This window comes from Rattus rattus, chromosome 5, assembly GCF_011064425.1.
Source record: "Rattus rattus isolate New Zealand chromosome 5, Rrattus_CSIRO_v1, whole genome shotgun sequence".
NCBI classification, from domain to species: domain Eukaryota; kingdom Metazoa; phylum Chordata; class Mammalia; order Rodentia; family Muridae; genus Rattus; species Rattus rattus.
Window position 1 is genome coordinate 13,799,272 of NC_046158.1, and position 22,163 is coordinate 13,821,434.

Consider the following 22,163-nt stretch of genomic DNA (forward strand, 5'->3'; position numbering starts at 1 on the left):
AAACATTCCTATCGGCAGACAGGAGAGCAGATCCTTCTCCTAGTCTGGAGAGACAGTATATGTCACTAAGTTCCCTGCAGGCAGCTGGCCACAGGCTCTGAAATCCCTCGGAGTAGGTTTTCATGACCCCTATGTAGAGCACCAAAGCTGCACGCCCTAAACTCTAGGGCAAAGGTGAGACCACCTCAGGTAACCTGGACCAGGCCTGTGGCCTGCAGCCCGCTCGGCGAGCTCTCAGCACTTCACCCCTCTTACAGACCCAGAGTAAAGTGAGCAAGAGGCTAACACCCACCAGCTTCATAATCTCTGTCCTGATCCCCCAAGGCATAAGCAAAGCCACATCCATGTTCAGACTGGGGTACTGTGAAAGCCAATTACCTAGCACCCCCAACAGCTACGGTTAATCGGTCAGTCCCAAGAAGACAAGAACCAGGAAGTTACAGACAGGGCCTGACTGTGAGGTGGGGATAGTAGTGGCTCCTATCCATGTGCTTCAAAAGGATGAAACACAGAGATACTTAACAGCATAGCCAATCCTGAATAGCTACTTGATGGTAGTGGGTGGGGCCATCCCAGCACCAAGAGAAGCCTGCGGTGTAGACAGCAAGGTCACAGACATCTGCATCCTGCCCAGCTACAATGGTCCATTAAGCTCCAGGGGCTTCACAACCTAAACGCAATGAACCGAAGCCTCGAAGCCTCGCAAAGACTTTACCTGCTGGCCCTTCCAGGGTGCCTGTCCTCCAGGAATCCTGGGCCTGCTTTGCTAAAACAAGGAATTTGAGGCTCAGAGGGAAACAGCAGGTGGCACTGGGGCCTCAGACAGACACATGACTCCTCAGAATGTGGTAGCATGGGAACTATAGGGGCTAGAGCCTGAGGTATGGGGCCACGGCTACAAATTCCAAGATCTTGCCTCTCAAGCCAGATCCCCTCACCTTCTCCCTCACCCACCATTCATAGGTGAGCTGGTACAAACTCTGGCAGCCACACTCCCCTATACAGGCTGTGCTGAAAGAGCTCTCTGGTGAGGGTAGGACGCCCCCAGCCCTAAAACACTGGCACGTCCTGCCCCAGGAGCTTTTGACTTAATGGAACTCGGTCTGAATAGCATGGCTGCCACTTGTCATGGTGAGTGAAGTCACTTCTATGAACCTCAGCTTCATCCCTAGAACCACAATGGAGTAAAGAATGAGCCTGGTGACTGGCAAGGGCTCAGTACTGGACCTGGAGCTAGAGACAAGTACAGCTCCAGGTTTGTTCTCCCTCTCTGAGCTTACTCACCTGCTGACCAGGGTCTCAATGCCTGGCTCACCCAAGCCCCTCCAGGCAGCCCAGAGCATTGGCACAACTATGTTTTCCAAACAAAGTGGGGGTCCAATAGCAAACACGAGTGTGAGAAAGTCACCACAACAGAAGAGCAAGTGCCTTGTGGAGACACTTCCACAAGTGCTGGTCTCATCTGTTGACCCTGAGCTTCTTTCTAACAAGAGGGCTCCTGGTTTGGGAAATTCTTTCAAAAAGCATTACTGCCTTAAAGCAAATGGCAGGACCAGATGAGGATAAATCTGTCTGGGCTCTGGCCAGGGAATGAATGAATTACCTGAGCAGGGTGCCCCCCTCAAGAGTGATATAAGGCCACACACACACTGGACTTTAGTTTTACATATCTGTAAAATGGGAAGCCACACCCCCTCCCCCTTGCTGTGAGGAGTCAAAAACATAGCACCAGGCATGCTACATAAGCTACCAGCTGGGTCACAACCATTGCCCCTCTACAGGGGTTCTCAACTTTGGCAACAGTTCTCAGACTTTGAGGAAACACAGTTACCCAATAAAGAGAGTCATCCAGCAAGTCTTGGGTGGGGCCCGAGAACCTGTATTTTATCTGATGACTCTTCCTCTACCTGGAGCATGAGCATCTAAGACAAACTCCATCCCAGCCACTTTTTTTTGGAACTGAGTTTTCTGACTACCTTCTAAGGGTGGGGGATGGGGTGGGGCCAGGGCTGGAAAGAAGGCATAAAGGAAAAGGGGGGTGGGGGGAGGGAGGAACAATCCATTAATAAATCTCCTCCCCAGCCAGAAACAGTAATTGTTGAGGCTTGGCCATTCTTCACGTGCTAACAATCTGCAGCTGCAATACGACGCTCTGATTATGAATGTCAAAAAGACAGAGAATGAAATTAACTTCCCCTTAGTCAGTGGGCACAGGGAGAGGCTACACTAATTCACTGCCCTCAGCATGAAAACTCCCTGTGACAATGTCACATCACATTAGGGCGTGTGCTACCCTGGTATCATCTACACCCCTGCCCAGTGTGCTCTTTTACCACCAGGCTGGGCTGACTGTACAATCAAGCAGAGCCCTGCTTGCTCAAGACAGGTCAGAACAGCAGGCAAGGGGGCTAACAGAGAAGGGGGAGTTAAGAGAGGTCTGAAGAGCACCCCAGATCCCCAGTGTGAGCCTCCCACTAGAAAAAAAGGAGGAGGGAGACTGAAGCACTACCACACCCCTGGCAGGTAAGATGGTGGAAGATGTCAGTTACTACATACACCATGGTCCCAAGAGATGAGAAAGCTGAACTCAAAGCCAATGCCTGTGACACTTGCAGCCCCTGCTCCAGCCTGTCCAAGGTACCCATGACTGCCAGCAGGTGGTTAGCAAAAGACCCCCAGGTTACCTTTTGGGGGACAGTACAAGGAGCAGGACCCTGAGGCTGTCCACTGGCCCATCTCTCAGCATATGCAAAGTTACCACTGGCAATAGTAAATATTTCCATTCAGGACGCAGCACTGTCAGCTTAGTCACACCAGCACCCCTCCTGCTCCCACCCCTCAGAAGGGCTGTCAGAAGCCAGAGGCACGCAGGCCTCTTGAGCGGGCAAAGGCATTCTTGGCATCCTGCCAGAATCAGGATTAGGATCACTTAGCCTAAGACCGTACAGAGTCCCCAGGAAGGGTGTCAGGTTGGACATTCTCTTCCTTCCTCTCCTGGGATCTTATCCCACTAGCTGCCTAGCATAAACAGGATTTGTAGTGCATAAGTGATGGTTTCCACAAGTACCTCCATCCCAAGTTCCAAGAAAAGTGTTTAATATTAGTACATGCAGAATAGCACATGGGGTGGACAGCCACAGGCCCACGAAGCTCAGCCACTCTCTAATTCAGGAGGGAATGGGAAAGCAGACACGGCAGGGGTGGGCGGACAGTTTCCATGCCATGTGTAACAGAGAGCCACCTCTGAGTTTTTCTTAGGTAAGAGGCACATAGGGTGACGATGGGCTACTGAGGAAGATGGCTCATCTACATCGTCCAAGGGACAGATGACAGCACATGACGAAGTCCAGGCTCACCTTACTCCGGGACCACAGGAGACTCCGTACTGAAGGGGTCTGAGGGCAAGAAGCCAGTTCTTGCTGGATTTGGCCACAGCAACTACCTAGGCCTCTGCTTGGGGTAAGGGAATGTGCCCCTCCCATGGGATGACTAGGGAAAGGGCCCATATCACTGAAGAAACTCCAGTGACTATATAGAGGGCAGGCAGGTCTCAGGCATGCCACCTGGGGGCTCTGAGGATGGGATAGCTTCAGTTCAACCAGGCCTGCTGCTCATTCCCACTCACACGGCTCCTCCCAACGGGATGCTATTCAGGGGCCCCCTTCCAGACTCATGGGCAGCAGAAATCTGAAACCTCCAGAGGTCCTCTGGGGAAGGGGTTTTTTGTCCTTCACATTCTCAAAGAGAATAGGGCTGACAACTCCGTGTGGGGAAAAGCCAAACACAGGCTGCCACCCAGGAAGGCACCATGCCAACCAGGGAGGTACATGGTTTTCCTCCTTGCCTTTTCAGTCTCTCTATGATCTCTAGTTTGCTTCTGTGGTCTTCAGAAATAGCCGTTAATTAGAGCCCGGTAATTAACTTTCTGGTTCAAATAATATTTTGCAAAGGAATTCCATTAAAGAGTCAATTTGCATAGCCTCTGATCGGGGCCTGGAAATAGACAAGGCTACTGGGGGAGAGCAGTCCCATGGTACCCACAATGCTGGTTGTCACCAGGACCTGGGCTCTCCTTAGCAAGTGAGGTTGAGAGGGAGTCAAAGGGCTGAGGCTGGGTAAGTAACCCCCAAGAAGCTAGGCAGATTGTTACAAAATGAACCCATGTCCACATGCCCAGAGAGAACTGTGTATGTGGATGGGAATGTACACATGGACACACAGACACAGAAAAACACACACACACACACACACACACACACACACACACACACACACACACACACACCTGGACACCACAGAGTATATGTAAACACAAAAGACACAAGAAGAAAATACACAATAATACATAGTAGCCAACACTTACTGAGTATTTAGACTGAATCATTTGCCTATATTTGACCTATGAAGTCTTAAAACTTTAGATGGTCTAATCCAACAACCAAACTGATCTGTTGTAAATGTTTTATGTATGTGCTTATTTAAAATACATACACAAAAATACTTACACGCCATGCACATACACCTTCCTGAAGACAAATGCACACTTGCAAAATATATGAAGAGTATGCAGATATGAGTGTGCTTGTTCAAAGAAAGGCTTACCCAGTCTCTGAAACTTCAGCTGGGCAGCCTGGGGCTGATCACTAGCTAATTTCCACCATTCCTTAAAATATTACCCAGCTCAGATCTCTAGAAGGCACACAAGGGAGCTGCAGATATAAAAGGAAGGCAATAAAAATGAGAAAGCAAAAATAAACTGGCTGTTCCATGCATCCAGGTTGTATTCTGTGGCTTCCCTCTCCTCTGGAGATGAGGCTCAGGACCATGCACAAGGCTCTGGTTAGGCCCGCCTATGCTCAAGAGGCCCCAAGTAGATGCCGCATAGGGAGGCAATCTGACTACAAAAGGCCTGACTGCTGTTACATGGCCTCAGTTTCCCAGACCTTTCAGCCCCTTTTCTGACTTTGTACTCTGAAGGACAGATGCCCTAGATAGAAGCTTCTTCATAATGATTATGGGTTAAGAATTAAATCTGATTCCCTTATGTTAGGGAGGGAGGAGGAGAGGAGGAAAGAGATGAGAACCAGGTGAGCTTTCTCACCAGGAGTTAATGAATTTCCTGTTAGAGCTCATGTAACATGGAGGCCCACCCACGTAAGGCCTCCCGGTGCTGAGGAAGGCGGGAGAGGGCAACTGAAAGTCCTGCAAAGGGCCCTGTGGGAAAATTCAGAACACAAGGACAGAAGAGGTGAGTCTCCAGGAAACACCACCACTGGCCACTTGACTCAGGAGAGCAGCCAGCACTCAGCCACTAACAAGCAAATTAATGCAAATAAAGAAATGTCGTATTTCTGTCTCTCCAAAATGAAAGAGACCACTTTAATGACAGACAACTCATCTCTTAGAGGGTATGAAGAAAGCCAACAGGTGGTCACTCTCAAAGCTCACTGGCAGGAAATAAGCCATGACAGGATTTTGATGAGCTTTTTATTTTTTTTGGTCAAAACCTCAAACTTCATATTCTTTGACTTAGTAATTCTAAAACATCTTATGAGATGAGAGGTGCATACAAAAATGAATGCACAAGGCTTTAAATTAATAAAGAAAAGGTGAACCTAAATGCTAGATGATTTAAAATAAGGATGGCTCAGAAGGAGCTGGAACAATGGGCATTTAGAATAGATTTGTAAAACACACAGGAAAGATCTTCACTCCCAGGCATGGCTGGGAAGAAGGACCCTCTCCCAGGCCTCTTGCTTTGCTTTGTTCCAGGTCAACATCCCTCTCCATTACGACTCAGTTATTGCTATCAGGAGCAGAGGCATCTACAAGCTCTCTAGAACTCTGGAATGATACCATATGAGTGACTGTTAGTCCAGTCTACAGATGAGAAAACTGAGGCCTACCAAACAAAATGGCTTCCTCCAACCCTTCACACATTATGTTTTAACTTATCAAATTTTAGGAACATTTAAGAAATGTGTGAGACCCAGTATTAAATGCTAAGGAAACTGCATGAAATGAGATAGGAGCTTGTGATTAAGTATTGACTGTATGGATACCAGTATCTCCATCATAATCGTCATTGTGCTCACTTTGCAGATGTACAAAATGAGGCTCCCAAAGCCCAGGTGCCTTCCTCCAGGAATGGCTTCCAAGCCAAAGCTCACACACACACTCCTGGTATACCTTGGAGCTGTCCAAACTGCATCTCACAGTCACTATTCTTCACTGAGCAGTTCAAAAAGAATGCAGACAGGGACCTGACCTCCCATTGCTGTGCTCAGCAGGACAGGAACCAGCAAAGCCCAGGCCTGGATGCCAGCCCTGAGACTATAAAGGCACAGCAACAGGGCAGGCTCTGCCTTCCACCTCCTCTTCACCCAGCTTCCTGTTTCTTCCTCCAACGATGACCTCACCCCTGGAAATAGATTTCATATCTGCCTACTCAGGGCCAGTTGGGGATCCCTGTAAAAAACCCCGCCCCCAACTTCCAATTACCTGCCCCCCTCCTTGGTTCTACATACCTGGGAATCCCTCCGTGAGTAACTTTCAGATGTGGAAACTAAGGTCTGTACATTCCCTGGGGTGGACAGTGCAGCTCTAACTGCACACACACCGGCCTTGCCTAGCTGCACCTGACCACCTATACTTCCAAGCTAAGTGCTGCACCAGGCCAAAGATAGTGGGGTGTGGAGGATGGGGCAGGAGGAGACATACTCACTGAATATGTAGGGCGCAGGAGAAGAGGGGATAAAGATGTCAACTGATCTCCTAGCTCAGAAGCATCAATGAATGAGCAAGGGACTTGATTTGGGGAAGGCAGAGCCACCGTATCTTTTATTGCTTTTACCAACATTAAAACCACCCTGTAAATGAAGCAGCAACACTTCTAGCCGGCAAGAGGAAGCGCTCTGCCAGCAACCTGCTCACCTGGAAAGCGCTCTGGCCAGCACTCATCTCAGCTATCCAGGAGAAATGATTATCTGTCCCCAGTGCTTCCTGCCAAAGCCTCCAAAGGAGAAATTGGTGCCTGAGAGACCCGGAGATCATGGAGACCGTTAGGACCTCCCCTTGGAGCCATTTTCAGTAGAGCAAGTACAAAGGCTCAAACCTGTCCCATAGCCCTAAGCCCTCGAGTCCCTGCTGGCCTGACCCAAGCCTCAGGACCAAACAGTAGCAGCCCACACCTCGGGCAAACTTTCTTCCCAAGAATCCCAAAGATTCCAGCACAGAACCACCTGGTTTCCAGACTCTGGGTGGAGAATTCCAAACAAAAAACTGACTTGTCCAACACAGCAGTTTGCAGAGCAGACAGACAACATGCATTAACACCTCTTTAGCAGTCATACAAACCACAGATTCACCCAGTTACACTGAAGGAACTGACCAGATAGCCCTAAACTGTTCATCTACGTGGAAGGCCACTGGGATCAGGGCTCATTCGTGCAACCCTGGAAGCCTCTATTCCCTTTCCCGCCGTCCTTGTCTCACATCCACTCCCTGCTTCGAGTCTCTGTATTTACCCCAGGACAGGCACAGGCGTGTGGGAGAGCCTGGAGAGGGGATTCAACCTCTCCTTGCTCTGTTCTTTCTACTGCACCTGGGCAGCACAACCCCCACATGAATAAGGAGGCACCTCTCCACTCACCCAGGTTTGACCGTGAAATGAGGGGGTGAGAGTAGGTTCACCACAGTTGATGTTACTCAACTTCCAAGAATGATGACTCCAGAAACTGCCCCAAAGAAACATCCACCCATTCACCCAACAGCAGATCGATTCCTGAACAAAGCAACAAACCAAGACCCCAGTCCTGAAAGCCTATTTTAGCTTCTAGACAGGGTAGGGGGATTCAAACCCAGTCTCCCTGACTATTCAAGGGAAATCTGGGCTCCCTTCTGGTACCAGAGGCCACCAGGACAGATTGTTTACAGAAAATTTTAAAGACAACTCCACACCACTGCCAATGACATTCAGCTCCTCTTGCTGCCTTTCACATTTCCAGAAACGGATCTGTAGTTTCACTCTCTAACCCGACTCGATCTCCCCCTCCCCCTCCCCTTCCATGTAACAAGGCTAACCTGAGACCAGGCTGCACAGGATGTTTCCGAGGTCATCTTAGTGAAGCCCCACTCTGGCTAGGTTGCTAGCCAAGCGCCTGCTGGCTTTTTGGTGCGGGCTTCCCAGCGGTAGAAGGTAAACACGACATGCATGCCGCTTGCTCTCAAGAGGGCAGACACACTCAGAGACCCGGGCTGCCTGCCGTCTCTCCTGCTCCCGGACAACCAACACATGCACACAAAATGGGGTACGTACACAAGCCCCCGCATGCGAGAACAGAGGGTCCGGACCCCTGCCAGGGAAAGCGCAGAGAAGGGCATGTTCTTGGGGGAGACAGCCGGAGGTGGGGGCCGGAGGAGGGAGGAAGGCAGCAAACCGGGTGGCCTGCCGCCCAGACAGACAATAATAACAAAGATGGGAATGGAGATTTTCAAAGACGCAGTGGCTGCACCCAGCACCGAGCTCTGGCCTGGATGCATCTTCCTGCCAGGGAACGCCTGGTCCCCTGGGGCACCATAGCCATCAGTGAAAAGCTGGGGTGGCGGGGTGGGGGCGGGGGTCCTGCCTTAGGCTGGGCTTAGCAGCCGGGGCAGGAAGCCAGGTGCAGACTGTGGTGGACATGCACTGTAGAACAGCGCTGGGCTGATGGACGAGGAAGGTCTAGTGGTTCTAACTGGGATGTGGGAGGGGTGCTCTGGGAAAGGTGTTAGGTGTCAGTTAAACGTCACACCACCTTGGGCAGGAGTTAGGATAACTTGGGCTCCTTGCTTGCAGGAACCAAGGAGGAAAGGGAAGACATCATTCTACCTGTGCTCTTCTGCACAAGAAGTGCCAACTCGCCAACGGTAAAACGGACACGGACCCAGGAAGGCAGATGCCAGTAGCCTAAGATGCTGGGGCTGGTTGCTGAAAAAGCTCCTGGGAGCCTACTGGCTCCTTCACCTCCACGACACGTTCTAACTGGCACAGAAATGCATCACTGTGCTTGTGCCTAAGTGGAAAGGTGCCTGTGGCTGACACGACTCAAGGAGAACCAGGGCCCCCAGAGGCTGTGCCCGCCCAGTGCCCCCGCACGGACAGGATGGCTTGCCCTTGCGAGCTGAAGCCTGCACGTTGCCATTGACTCCAGAGCAGGCTCAACAACCTCCTCCCCTCCCCTCCGCCCCACTAGCCACCTCCCCCTGGAATTTCCACACCTGCTCCCGGCTTGCCCAGAAGGAAGCAAGGAATAGGAGACACCCCCTGGGAGCGGGAGGTAAGGGAGGAGAGCAGCTGCCCAGACTGTAGGGGGAAGGCCCATCTTCCCGGGTCTTAGGTGATGCCCATCAACCCAGCGCCTGGGCACTGCCTGCTTGGCTCACCCCAGCCCCCAGCGGAGCACGTGCCCTACTTAGCGCAGATGTGCCCCCTAAGCGGCCCAGCCCCCTGCTCCTCCCCTCCAGATGTTCACCCTTTTCCGCGCCACGAGCGCTACCGGCTCTGGGCAAAACCCAGCCGAAAATGCCTTTTGTATCGGACACCGAGGGACTCGGTAGGCCGGGAATAGGTCCTGAGGGTGGAGGCGCCACTTCCGTCCCTACCTCCAGGCACCGCACAGCCCGGGAAACAATGCCCACCTCGGCCAGACGAGGCAGGACCCCACATGCCCGAGAGGGCACTTGCCGCCCGGCCTCACCCCGGACCTCCAGCACCCTCCTAGCTGCAGCCGGTGAAGGCAACGAAGGCTGCAGCCCGAGTCCCACAGCCCGACGGGGGCCCCGTTCCCGGAGTTCCCGGAGGCCGGCGAGGCGTCACTCCCGCGGGAGCGTGCCCTGCCTGGCTCCGGCTTTGTCCCCCGCGCCCTCGGGGCGCAGCCGGGGTGGCGGCGGGCTCACCTCTCATTGTCCGCGGCGGCGGTGGCTGCGCTCCGGAACCCCGGCAGGATGTGGCGGAAGCTGTGGTTGCGGTCCAGTTTGGGCTGGCTCTTGGTGCGCTTGATGGAGCCCTTGAGGCGGCGGCTGAGGAAGCCCTGCGCGCGGGGCGACAAGAGGGGGAAGGGGAGGCGGGGTTAGCGCGGCGGCGGCGGGCCGGGACCCGCACCCTCGCGGCCCACGGCGGGCCGGGCTCGGCCCCAGCAGCTCGCGGCCCGCGCCGCCGCCCGCCCGCCGACCGAGCGCCGACGGCCCGGCCCGCGCAGCGCGGCCCAGCCCACCCCGCGCCGCCCGCCGGCCGGCCCAGCCCGCCACGTCGCCCCCGCCCCTAAGCCGCCGTTGCCATGGCGACACTGAGCCGAGTGTCTCCGACCGTGGCCGAGGATGCCCGAGCCCCCCTACCCACCTCCTGGCGCCGAGAGGGCGGGGCGGCAGGGCTTCGGAGGGGCGGGGAACTTAGGGGGTGGTGATGAGTGGCTAGCACCACCAGCAGCCCCTCACCTCACCTTCCTTCGCAACCAGGCCACACCCCCAACCTCCAGGAGGATTCCACACACCCCGCCCCGTCAGAGACTGACAGGAGTGGTTACTCAAATGAAGGAAAGTAAGGCTGGGAAAGCAGGTCCTCCAACAGGCCAGCGAGCCTCCTAGTAATCTGGCCATCTAGACCCTTAAGGCGGACAGACAATGGCTGGATGTCAGGATGGAGGCTGAAACACTTGGACCCCCCAAAGCCAATCCCCATGGGTACAGGTTCCCCAGTTCCTCTCTTAAGGAGGGACCAAGGTGTGGAAGGGTTTGCTGAGTGCCTCCAATTTTGGGACACCCGACTCAGACCATTTATGGATTCACCAGCCAGTGCTGAGCTGAGGCTCCAGCTAAAAGCAGCATTCCCAACTCACCACACTCCACCCCACCCCATCTAGAGCTTCTGGACAAATGAAGTGGCAGGTGACAAGCCAGGCCTCAGTACACCCAGGTTGGACCAGATGCCCTTTACAGATGATGAGTAAATGTGGGGCTCAAAGGGCCACAGCTGAGTCTTACTGGGAGAGCTGGTTAGTTTTATGTAAACTTGGCACAAGTTAGTCATTTGAAACTCCCGACTAAGAAAACGCCTCCATTAAGATCCAGCTGTAGGACATTTTCTTATTTAAGGATTGATGTGTAAGGACACAGCTATTGTAGGTGGGGCCACCGGTGGGCTGGTGGTCCTGAGTTCTGTAAGAAAGCAGGCTGAGCAAGCCATGTGGAGCAAGCCAGTAAGCAGCACCCCTCCTGGCCTCTGCTCCAGCTCCAGGTTCCCACCTTGTCTGAGTTCCTGTCCTGACTTCCTCCAACAATGGACTAAGGTATGGAAGTGTAAACTCAATCAACCCTTTCCTCATCATGTTCCTTTGTCATGGCTTTTCCATCATAGCCTTGGGGACAGTGGCTCAGACCCTGCGGGCACCTTGAGGGAGAAGAACTGAGAACTAGAACTCCCTGGGGAAGGCTTGTACGGAAGGGGTGCTGGAACCCAGCCACTCAGCCTTGATTCTGGGTGACCAGAGAACAGACGTAAAGGAGTGTTATTTTGAAATCGTGTTGTCATTGTGATCTGAATTTTGAAGTTTTTCCATCATAGAAGGGGTGGGGCTGATAGATTTCTTAGTTCAGAAGGTCAGGTGAACCTTTGCTACAGCCCTAACCCTTGGACATGACAACCTCAAAAACTGGCTGAATAAATCCTCTTATATCACCAGCACACACAGAAAACACCAGAAAAACCTTATCTGCAAACCTTATTTGTAAAGAGGTTATCTTCCAAGGACACCCAGCTCCAAGAGCTACTGCCAGAGCTGTTCCCACAGGACACACCCTCTTTTACAATGCCCCAAGCTATCCCTCCTTCTGCCCTTTCCCCTCTACACTTCCTTCCTCCTCAACCTCTTCCTATCACCAGTCAGCATTCCACAAGTCCTCCTAAGCCAACTAAAATGCCACCTCACCCAAAGACCTTCCCAGGTAGTAGTGTCCAAATACACCACGTCCAGGTTTCAAATGCAGTGGAGCTCAGTAAACACCTCTGGATTTAAGGGACCCTTCTCCAAAGACGTAACCCACAGGCAAGGCAATGCAGACTAAGGAAGGTTAAAGCTCTTAGGAGATGGCAGGCAGGCAAGGACACCTCCGTGTAAACTCTGGGCTCTCCCAACTCAGCCCTTCCTGAGGAGTCTCCCCAGTAGGCTTAGATTTTTTTTTCTTGGTTTTCATTTTCTGCACTGACGACACTGTATGATACAAAGAACCACAGAGTCCATTTTACAGGTTGTTGAGCCCATTCAGAGCAATATTGTCAGTTTGATCCTATTTCTGAGAGGAGGAGGAGGAGGAGGAGGAGGAGGAGGAGGAGTAGGAGGGCCATTTTCCCTCTAGAAGAATGGGTTGTACTCTTGCCACTTTCCACCATGTCTCCTCACAAGGCTCAAATACCAGGTGACAGACATTTGTAACTTCCTTTTGAAAAATCAATGCTACCTGCTACCTCCCCTGACCCAAGCTGCAATGACCTTGGAGATCAGTACTCCAAGAGCCCGGTACACTAGACAGTGGGACCACAACAGCCATGGGCACTATGGGGTGACAGGACAGGGTGACAAGTGTTGTCTACATTCCTAAGAGGTCCAGAAGGTCAGACCATGAGGAGATTCTTCAGGGAACCATTGAGAACCTCTGTTAATCCCCACTGTACCACAACGAGCCCTACAGACCTCGGTGTCTCAGCTCAGAGTCCCCTGATCCTAGGGGTAATAAATACCCCTCCTTCTAGGAGGATGAGGCCATGGCCTCATGGCCAACAAGCTGGATTACTGAGGGTGACATAGGGTTTTCCCAAGATGAAAGGCACCAAGCTACATTCCTGTGCTCTGCCCAGATTCACAGGGACAGGGAGTCAGGTGGTTGGTCCCTGGCTCTGGATGAAAGGAGACAAGCCTTTTCTCTTGTCCCTTCGTGGAATCAGCTACAGCCAGAGTTCACAAAGAGTGGCTGATTGGTCTTCAAGCCAGGAAGTTATGCTAGACCCAAGGCAAAGGGCTGGGAGGTGGCTCAGTGGCAGAGTGCAAGCTAGCTGCAGAGTTTGATGCCAGCACTGAGAAGAAAAAAAGAAAACAAACAAACAAACAAACAAAAAGACCCAAGTCAGCCTTTAACTCAGTGGCACCAGACAAGGTTCCTGTTCCTTCTAGCTATGAGTTGTGGCAACACATTGATCCCAGCACTCCAGAGGCAGAAGTCAGCAGATCTTTGTGAGTTTGAAGTCAGACTGATCTACACAGTGAGTCCCTAGCCTGCCAGGGTTATGTAGTAAGACCCTGCCTAAAAACACAAATGGTTCCTTCCTCCAGTAGAACAGAGTTCCTGACATCACTGTTGGGCTGTGCTGGAGCATACTGACAGCCAGTGGCTCAGAACCAAGAGGTGCAAGCAGGCACATGGGCCTCAACCCGGGCTGTACCCAGCTTGTCTGAGAGAGTTGATGGGCAAGGCCTGTCAACTCACTGTGGAATGAGTTGGGGAGGGACATGCAGTGAGTATTAAACAGGACACGTAAAGCTAATTGGAGTTTAGGTTTGGGGTGCAGAAGAGAATATCCAACAAAAGCCAAATTTATCCACACAGGAACCCACTCAAATACAAAGGTTTCATTTAAAAATCTGCAGCTTGTAATAGCATATGCCAGGGCTAGCTCATCTGTGAGGGCTAGACATACTTTCAATAATCACTCCATAATCTCTCCTTTGTCTGCCCCACAGCCAACACACACACACACACACACACACACACACACACACACACACACACACACACACGCACACAGATGCACATGCGCACGCAGTCTGCTTTCTCACAAGTTCTTTCTCCCTACACACAAGGATCTGTCCTTGCTCTCCCCTGGGGCACCTCAGGCTTTTTCTAAGTGCCTGGGTTCAAATCTCTTGTTCATTGGTTTCCTGAGAAGGGTCCCAGCATGTAGCCCAAGCTGGCCCTGAACTCATGTGGAAGCCCTCAGCCTCCTGAACTGTAGGATTATAGGAAAAGCACCTTCACACTTACTTTCTAGGATCAATGTTTTCCAGGGGAGGGGGGCAGGGGCTGATAAGACATGGTTTCATGTAGCCCAGGCTGCCCCCAAAACTCCTCACCCTTTTAACTCTTTCCATGTGCTGGAATTACAGACATACAATACCATGTCTGATCTGGATTCCAATCCTAAATTTGACAACCCTGTGTACAGGTTACACACCCTTTCTGAGCCTCGGTAGTGTATCTGTAAAACAGGCTAATGAACAGCCTACTTGACGAGAGGATGGAAGGCATTATTGTTGGGTGTCAGCAGTAAGTCAGCAAATATCAAGCCGCCACATGCTTTATTGTCACTTTATTTGTCACCAGGACTGGCTCTAGTACACAGCCAACTCTCCCAAGGTGTGGGTGACCAACAGAGGTAGGAGTCTGCCTGGGCCTCTGAGGAGTCTGCAGGCTGCCCAGCAGTGGGGACAGGGCCATGAATGAAGCTGCTTGCAATATGACCCTGGAGCCACAGAGTAACATCCAGTTTAGAAGTTTTGAACCCTTTCAGTGCTTTCTTCTGAAGCAACCTCAGAGACTCCCTATGTGCACAGTGTGCGGCCACAGGGCTGCTCGGGTGAGGCCTAAGCTTTCATCCAGGGAGCAGGGACTGAAGTGTAAAAGCACAGCGGGCAGCCCGACAGTCCACCATCCACCAGGACAGAGTCTGTTCCACCCCGGTAGGGCACTGGCCTCCATTAACACAGCAGGCAGCTGTGCCTGCGCACTGGGCTCAACTAAGGCCCCAGGGCTTTCGTACAAGGCTGCTTGTTACCAGTTCTTGCCTCTGCCTCCTTTGAGAATGTCCCCCCAAACCACTCCCAGCTGGTCCCCACTTTACCTCTGGGCAGACCAGAGTGAAGAACATGGATGTGTCTGGCTGTAAGGATGAGTTGTCAGGCATCCCCCACACCCCACTCCTACACCTCAGTGGCAGCCATGCTGTCTTAACATCTGGCCCACCCCTGCTTCCCTGGAAGGCTCTCCAGCAGCACTCAGACCCTTTCAGAATTCCAGATGCGTGATTTCTTCATTCACCCATTTCAATCAATTCCAAGCGATGAGGAGGGGGAGGATAAATGATGGGTTATTGAGCAAGCTCCTGTTTTGCCAAGTTGCCGTGTCCATGAAAACGCAGAGCACATCTCTCAGCGGGGAGGGAGCCAGCCTAGGAGGCTCAAGGCCTCAGCGAGGAGTCCTTGGGGAGACGTGGGCTTCAGTTTCAGAACGTTAGGTTTTCAGAATGGGAAGTGGAAGCTAGGATTAAGATACTTGCTCCAAGTGGCGAGGTTGTTATGTGGCAGAGCTCGGACTAGGAGAGTTCTAGAATGTGGGGTGGGCAGAGTGAGGCCCTCCTTTCTTATAGAGACAGCTCATCTGCACGCAGGATTCACAAGTGACTGGAAGGCTCAGAGAGTCTTGACCTGTCCAATCCTCCCACGCGACTGTACTCTGGAGACCCACAGGTATGCATGCCACACCACCCTGGGAGCTCCTTGTCACCAAGGGACTCCAACCTGCTATATCTCCTATGGTGTGAAGTACTGGGCCCAGACCCAGTAGACAGCAAGTACTCAGTCAAGGGAACCTTCCCCTAGCCTCGGTATCTACCCAGTCACATGCCTTCCACCCAGCCCAGCCTTCGTTTCCCTCTCCCGTTCCTGCAGACTGACCCTGGACCACTGCAGATGTGCAAAGGGCCTGACCTACCTCTACCTCCCTTTATCTGTTCACCCTGGATGCTAAGACAGTGGTCAGGATGTAGGCAGAACCCCAGCGTCCACGCGGGGTGGACCCATGTTCTACCCAGGCCAGTTTTGAAAGTCCAAACCCAAACAGGAAAGCTTCAGGGAGAGAGGCTGTTTCACACACATCTCTCTCGATACCATTTTGGGGCCCTGTCCGAATGCCAAGAACACATCCAAGTAAGCAAGACAGATAAGGCAGGGGACGATCCCAGACAGATAGTGCTACCTCTCGGCCCTAGAGAGGAGTCATGCTGGGCGCATGGGCAGACAGGCTGGGCAGGAGCTGGGATGGCAAGAGACATATCTCCTAGATGTCTGGGTAAGAACAATAGACCTACGTGTTACAAACAAGACAGACACTCAAGGCCCAGAGGGTGGCCGGCCTTGTCTAGAATAACCAAGCTTCAGCACCAAGCTTCCAGACTCTCCCAGGTAGCTGCACTTCCTTTCCCCAAGTCTCAGTCTTCCCGTGGGAAACGGGGGTGAGTGAGCTTGAGCACCTCCCAGGGCTGGCACCTGCTAAGTCTATGACATTAGGGTCAGCGACCAGCTGGGTTGCCTGGCTCTCTCAGGCTTGGCACTGAGTACCAGAGAACGCTCTGGCTTTGCCCACGTCCTTCAGATGTGCCACTCCTCCGGTCCTCCTCCACCATCAAAGGTGATCCAAGCCAGGGAGTGGCTCACTAATGAAGTGACAGCATGGTGACAGGTGAAAAGGAAGAGACATTTTAAGCTGGGATCAACAGCTGGTGCCTTTCTGATGGCCACCCACTTCAGATCCCCCTCTGACACATGCCAGTATTCCCTTAAACATGAAAGACCTTCATAGTCCACACAGAACCGTAGGCCATGAGGTTTCTCAAAAGAGGTTGGGCCATTCAAGGATAAACTCTTGTCTTAAAATACCAGGTGTCCAAGACTACTGGCACACTCGTAATCCCAGCACTGAAGAGGAAGCACAGGAGGATCCTGAGGTGGAGGTCACGCTGGGCTACCGAATGAGAACCTGTCTCAAACAAACATCCTGGTCAGAAAATTTCACACAAACACATCTTTGCATGGAGAAATATACAAGGCTGAAACCATATTCAGGTTCAAGGCCAGGCAGGCCAGCAATGCCCACACAAAAAAGTCCACCCACGAAAGAAGGCAAGCAAAACATACACATCTCCTCAGCAGCCCCCTGCTCACAGATGCACATGTATATACACGCATGCATGATGTCAACTAGCACACACACACACACACACACACACACACACACACACATGCACGTACGCACGCACGCACACACATGCGCTCTGTCGTTAACAGCCACTAACAACACTGGCACAGACACCAATCACAGCAGAGAAAGCCTGAAGACCAAGCTTAAGGCCGCCACCGCCATCTTGTCCCTGCCCTGTGTGGGAAGCTCCACTTCGGGGGTGTCTCTGTGCATACACTCATCCTCATCATCCCCGGGCATATGGTTCTCAGGGGCTTGCGTCTTTGTCACGAGCCACAAACTCCTGCCCCAAACATGTCTTTCTGTCCTAAACTTTAGCATACTTGGAAGCCCCTAAGGCGCAAGGACATCCGACATTCACACGCCATCTCCCTGAAGAAGCAGGGAAGTAGAGGACAGTACCCTTCAACAGCTATACTGCCTAAGCCAGTGGCCGGCTGCCCACGGCTGCCCCCTTGTCAGTAAAGGGGGGAAATAACTATAAAAGTAGTGTTTGCACAGATGATGGGCCATGCAGGAGGAGCTCAGACCACTGAGCACACGGGCCTACTGCCCACTGTCTTCACCACTGATTCCACTTTCCCTGACCGTGCTCTTACCGCCTCCTCCAACCAGCTAAGACTTCAAAGGGCTTCCTGAAATCAAAGTCCTCTTTTGCTTGGGGGATCCAGTTCCTCCTTCTAAGTCCCTCCACCCAGGATGGGCCTCCCTAATACCCTAAGTTTTAGTCAGGTCCCTCTGTACACATTCCCACCTACGAATGAATGTGATATAGAAGAAGATGTTTTAAAGAATCCCACTTAGGAGTAATCCTGGTGGGCTTACCAGAGGAGACAGCTTTTGAGACATTTTAGAAGTACTGAGGATGAAATTCAGGTGGGTCCACTGAGAGCAGACGCAAGGGCAGTGCAGGCAGACTCTGGGCTCAGGAAACCTTCGGGGCAGGACAGCAGCGAGTCTGCCTGCCCCTGGAGACGCCTGCCAAGGCTGCAGGGCCTCCTGGCCTCCAAGTTCCATACCGCCAGCCCACCCTTGGCTTGTGACACATCACGAGGACATGCCAGGCAAGGGTCCCCTAAGAAACCTCAGAGCCTGGAGAAAGGGTGGGGGTGACAGGACTGCATAAGCGTGGCCCTCTGACACACACACCCCCCAGGCCTGAGGAAACATCCACACACAGAAATCAGACACGCCCCTCTCAGGTCTCAGGCACAGATGTGACAACAGGGAGAAGCCAGGGAGTGACCCACTGTCCCACAAAGCCCCAGGCCTGTGGGCACTGACTTTAACATTCAAGTGGCCCAGAAGCCTGAAAGCCACAATTCTAGACAAACCCTAGGCTAGAGTTTCAGGAGCTCCATTCTACCAGGGTTCCTTCCCTTGCATTCGACTCTCATCCTTGTACCCCGGCCTCAGGGCTGAGATCCCATGGCCAGGCTGCTCTCCTAGTGAATCACAGACCTTCCCCGTCCCGTGTGAGCAAATGCTCTTAGCAAGGTCACCCAGCAGAGTGGCCTGCACTTCACTCTCAGTACCCCTGTTAACCACAGGACAGGAACTGGCCCAGCACACACAATTCATGAGGCTGCTACCAGCTTTGCGAAAGCCTTTCATGACTCCTTTGATCCTCACAACCCACCATGCAGATGGGAAATTCGAGGCTCAGAGAGGATAAACCTTGCTTAGGGTCACACAGTCAAGGAGCAGCAGTGTTGAGTTCAGCCTGTGTAGGCCACTCCGCAAGCACCCACGAGGCCCTGAACAAGCACCTTAGCCATTCTGTAACACAGTTTCTTCATTCCTACAATGAAAAGGTTGTTCTAGAAGCTAGCTAACCTCTAAACCCTCTGTTTCTTGGGCACATTCCTCCACCATACCAGTGGGAATTCATTTGCTGTGATAACAAATGAAAGAGACCTTTTGGGAGCAGTGGGTAACCCTAAGATGGTCAGATAGTCCTAGCCTCCCACACACCCAACAGTCTGGGCTAGCCCCTGGGCAAGGCAAGGAAAAGTGCTAACCAATGGGGAACAACCAAACTGCAAGGGCAGCAACACCCCTGAGCCCCAAGGCAGCAGGCATGACTAAGTGCCTTCTCACTAGGAAAACAGACACAGTTGAACACGACACCACGGGCATTGTCCTCCTATAATTTGGCAGTTGCAGGCTGCACTGACCTGGGAGTCCTGGCCTCAGAAGGCTGAGACGCAGAGACAAGTCTAGGCAAGGGCTGCTGGGCTGCTGGGGCTCCTAGGATCTGGCTGACCAGTCAGAGTTTCCATCTCAGTCAGAGTTGGTAGTCATAGTGGCCTCACACATAGAATGAAGGGCCCTCAGGTTTGAGGAGGCAGCTGCTCCCCACTTCATCCCCATCTAATTAATTTGCTCCTACTGCCTCCCCCTCCCCCTCCCCTTCACGCCAGCAGCCCCTAGCAGGTGCCTAAGGCAGGCACTGAGGATTCCAAGGAATCTGAAGCTGGCCCTGCCCTTGAGAAGGTCATGATGAGCTGGTGGAAGAGAGGCACACAGCGGATCGTTAGTGACAGAGCGGAGAAGGAGAAGGACATGAGGCTCATATCCTGAAGCTGGGGAGGGAATGTCTGCCCAGGAAGGCCAAAGCAAGGGACGGAAGGCTGGCAAAAAGATTAACCAGTACAAAGGCAGAGGCTGAGGCAGGCCTGCGAGGACCTGGATGCCCGGATGCCAGTGGGTGGAGAAATGGATCCACCCACTCCCACGAGAGGCCATCTAAGGCGCTAGGGCAGGGGAGGGGCATGGCTCCTCTCAGACGCTCCACAAGTAATTCTACAGGCAGTGGTTCATCGAGATGTTAGACTTGTGTAGGAAACACATGTCAGAATCCGCCACCTCCACAGAAGGCCTCCTGGCTTCAGAAACCATTCCTGCCCAAGAGCTCACATGTAATTACATCTGTAATCCAAACCCAGCGCCACGTGCTCACTTTGTATTCACGGCAGGAAAAAGTGTATTCAGGGGTGGAGGGATGTGGTTCCTTTGGCACAGTGCTTGCCCAGCCTACACAAAGCCTGTAGTTTGATTCCCCAGCACTGTATAAACCAGGCATGAGGGTGTATGCCTGTCCTCTTAGCACTTAAGGCAGAAGACCAAGAGCCCAAAAAAGAAGGGGCATGGGGCTTGGGAGATGTCTGTCAGGAAAGCATATGCCCCACAAGAATGAGAACCTAAGTGTAATCCCTAGAGGCCATGGGAGGAAGAGAAAAAAATGTCAGGCTCAGTGGCACATGCTGGAAAAGTAGAGACAGACACACCCCCGGGGCTCACTAGCTAGTCAGCTTAGACCCCATGAACTCCAGGCTAATAATGAGAGAGAGACCCTATGTCTTAGGGACAGGAAGTGAGGGGAGAGCAGGAGAGAGAGGGAGAGAAGCCGAGAAGGGATCTCAAAGTCAACACGCATGTGCAAGCACACAAACACTGATGGATACACACATGTGCAACACACAAACATTAATGAATACACACATGTGCACACACATAAACATTAATGAATACACAGATGTGCACACTAATGGATACACACATGTGCACAGACACAAACACTAATGCATGCATACAAACACACACACACACACACACGCACACACACACACACACACACACACACAGAGCCAGCTGAACCCTATCTCCATCTAGGGTCCTGATCCAGGAAGGGGACAGGGCCTGCAGGACCACAGGGTGGGTACAAAGAACCTCTCAGGCACCTGCTGCCCATGTGCTGAGCCGGCGAAGGCAGGAGAAGGGAGCATGGATTCTGATGTCAGCCCTGACCCTTCCTAACTGTGTAACCCAGAACAGTGTGCCTCCTCTCTGTGAGTCTGGCACTCCTCATCCATGAGGAGGAGACTAATAAATGACACTGGCTAGCACAGACTGGCCACAGGCAGCTAGCAAGGTCCATGAAGCCTTCTGCATCCAAGTGCTGGAAGGAGGCAGCGTTAGCGGGCCCTTCTCTGTTCAATGTAGTCATCTTGGAAAGTGAAATGTGTGTGGCCTGGGGTTGTAAGGAGGAAATGAACACTACTGCAGTCTGCCCCAGGGAGCTGCAAAAAAACAGGTTTATGATTCTCTACCATATAGTCCCTATAGTCAGCCATGCTGAGCTAGGGACCCTGTGCAGAGGACCTGGCCTATCATCTGCCTTACTTGGGATGCCCTCCTATTCCCTCCCAAAGTAGTGGGAAAGCTGACAAGGAGCCCAGGGGGCCTGCAGATAGTTCAGTATGGCAGGATCTAAATATTTGGTAGCCCCTGCCTGGTGACTGCAGGGCCCTAACCCTTCCTGTCAGCTCACACTAGCCCCTCACCCTGAGCCTTTCCTGATACAAGCCTGCTGTGGCCCCAAACCTTGGTCCTCCAAGGACCCCAAAGATCAAAGCAGAGGTCCAGGTGTCTGAAGAACTCAGGCCAAGCCAGCTCAGCCAGCCCCAACCGTCATTAGTCAACTGGATGCTCCTTGACCAGTGTTACTGTCACCACAGCTCATCCTGCAGCCTTCATACCTCAATGGCTCTCCGTGGCCATAGGTACAAACTAGGACTCCAGCTCTCACTGCGGAAAGTCACCCAGATGTCCACTTGCTGCCCTCTGCTGCCCCCCGCTGGTAGGAAAACACCCTGCAGACTGGCCAGCTCTGTCCCTCTTACTGTCCCCTTAGAACACTAGCTCTGGTTCCCTAAGCCTCTTACTCTCTCACCTCTCTCCAACTCCAGGTCCTGGCAGCACCTCAGCGCTCTGTCAAGGATGCTGATGCTTCGGGGCAGTGAGAGACAGTGCGAAGGGGAGAGACAGGCCCCACTACCTGGGGTTCTGGGGAAAGTAGGGGAAGCGTTTACCCTAAAACACAAGCAACAAGGGTTAGACACTGAGTGGCTAAATGTCGACCTGCAAGCTTACGAGCCCTCACAGCTGCCCTGTTTGGAAATGAAGAAAGCGGTCTGGAGACAGGTGGCTTGCCCACAGAGGGGAGCAGTGGCCAAGAATCAGATGGGCTCCTTCCCGGGTGCTCGGTCAGGAGAAGTCAGCACTATCTTCCCGGAGCACAGGTGGAGAGGAAAATCCCT

General features: G+C 52.6%; 1 protein-coding gene across 6 annotated transcripts in view; it reads right to left on the reverse strand.

Annotated features, from left to right (window-relative positions):
* The window catches only part of Dab2ip (DAB2 interacting protein), a 170,744-nt gene that overhangs the window by 59,102 nt on the left and 89,479 nt on the right, over nt 1-22,163 (reverse strand). For all 6 annotated transcript variants that reach the window (XM_032903189.1, XM_032903186.1, XM_032903185.1 and 3 more), the window contains one exon: nt 9,937-10,070. In XM_032903189.1, the coding sequence (XP_032759080.1) occupies nt 9,937-10,070 (134 nt within the window). The remainder of the gene's footprint in view (nt 1-9,936; nt 10,071-22,163) is intronic.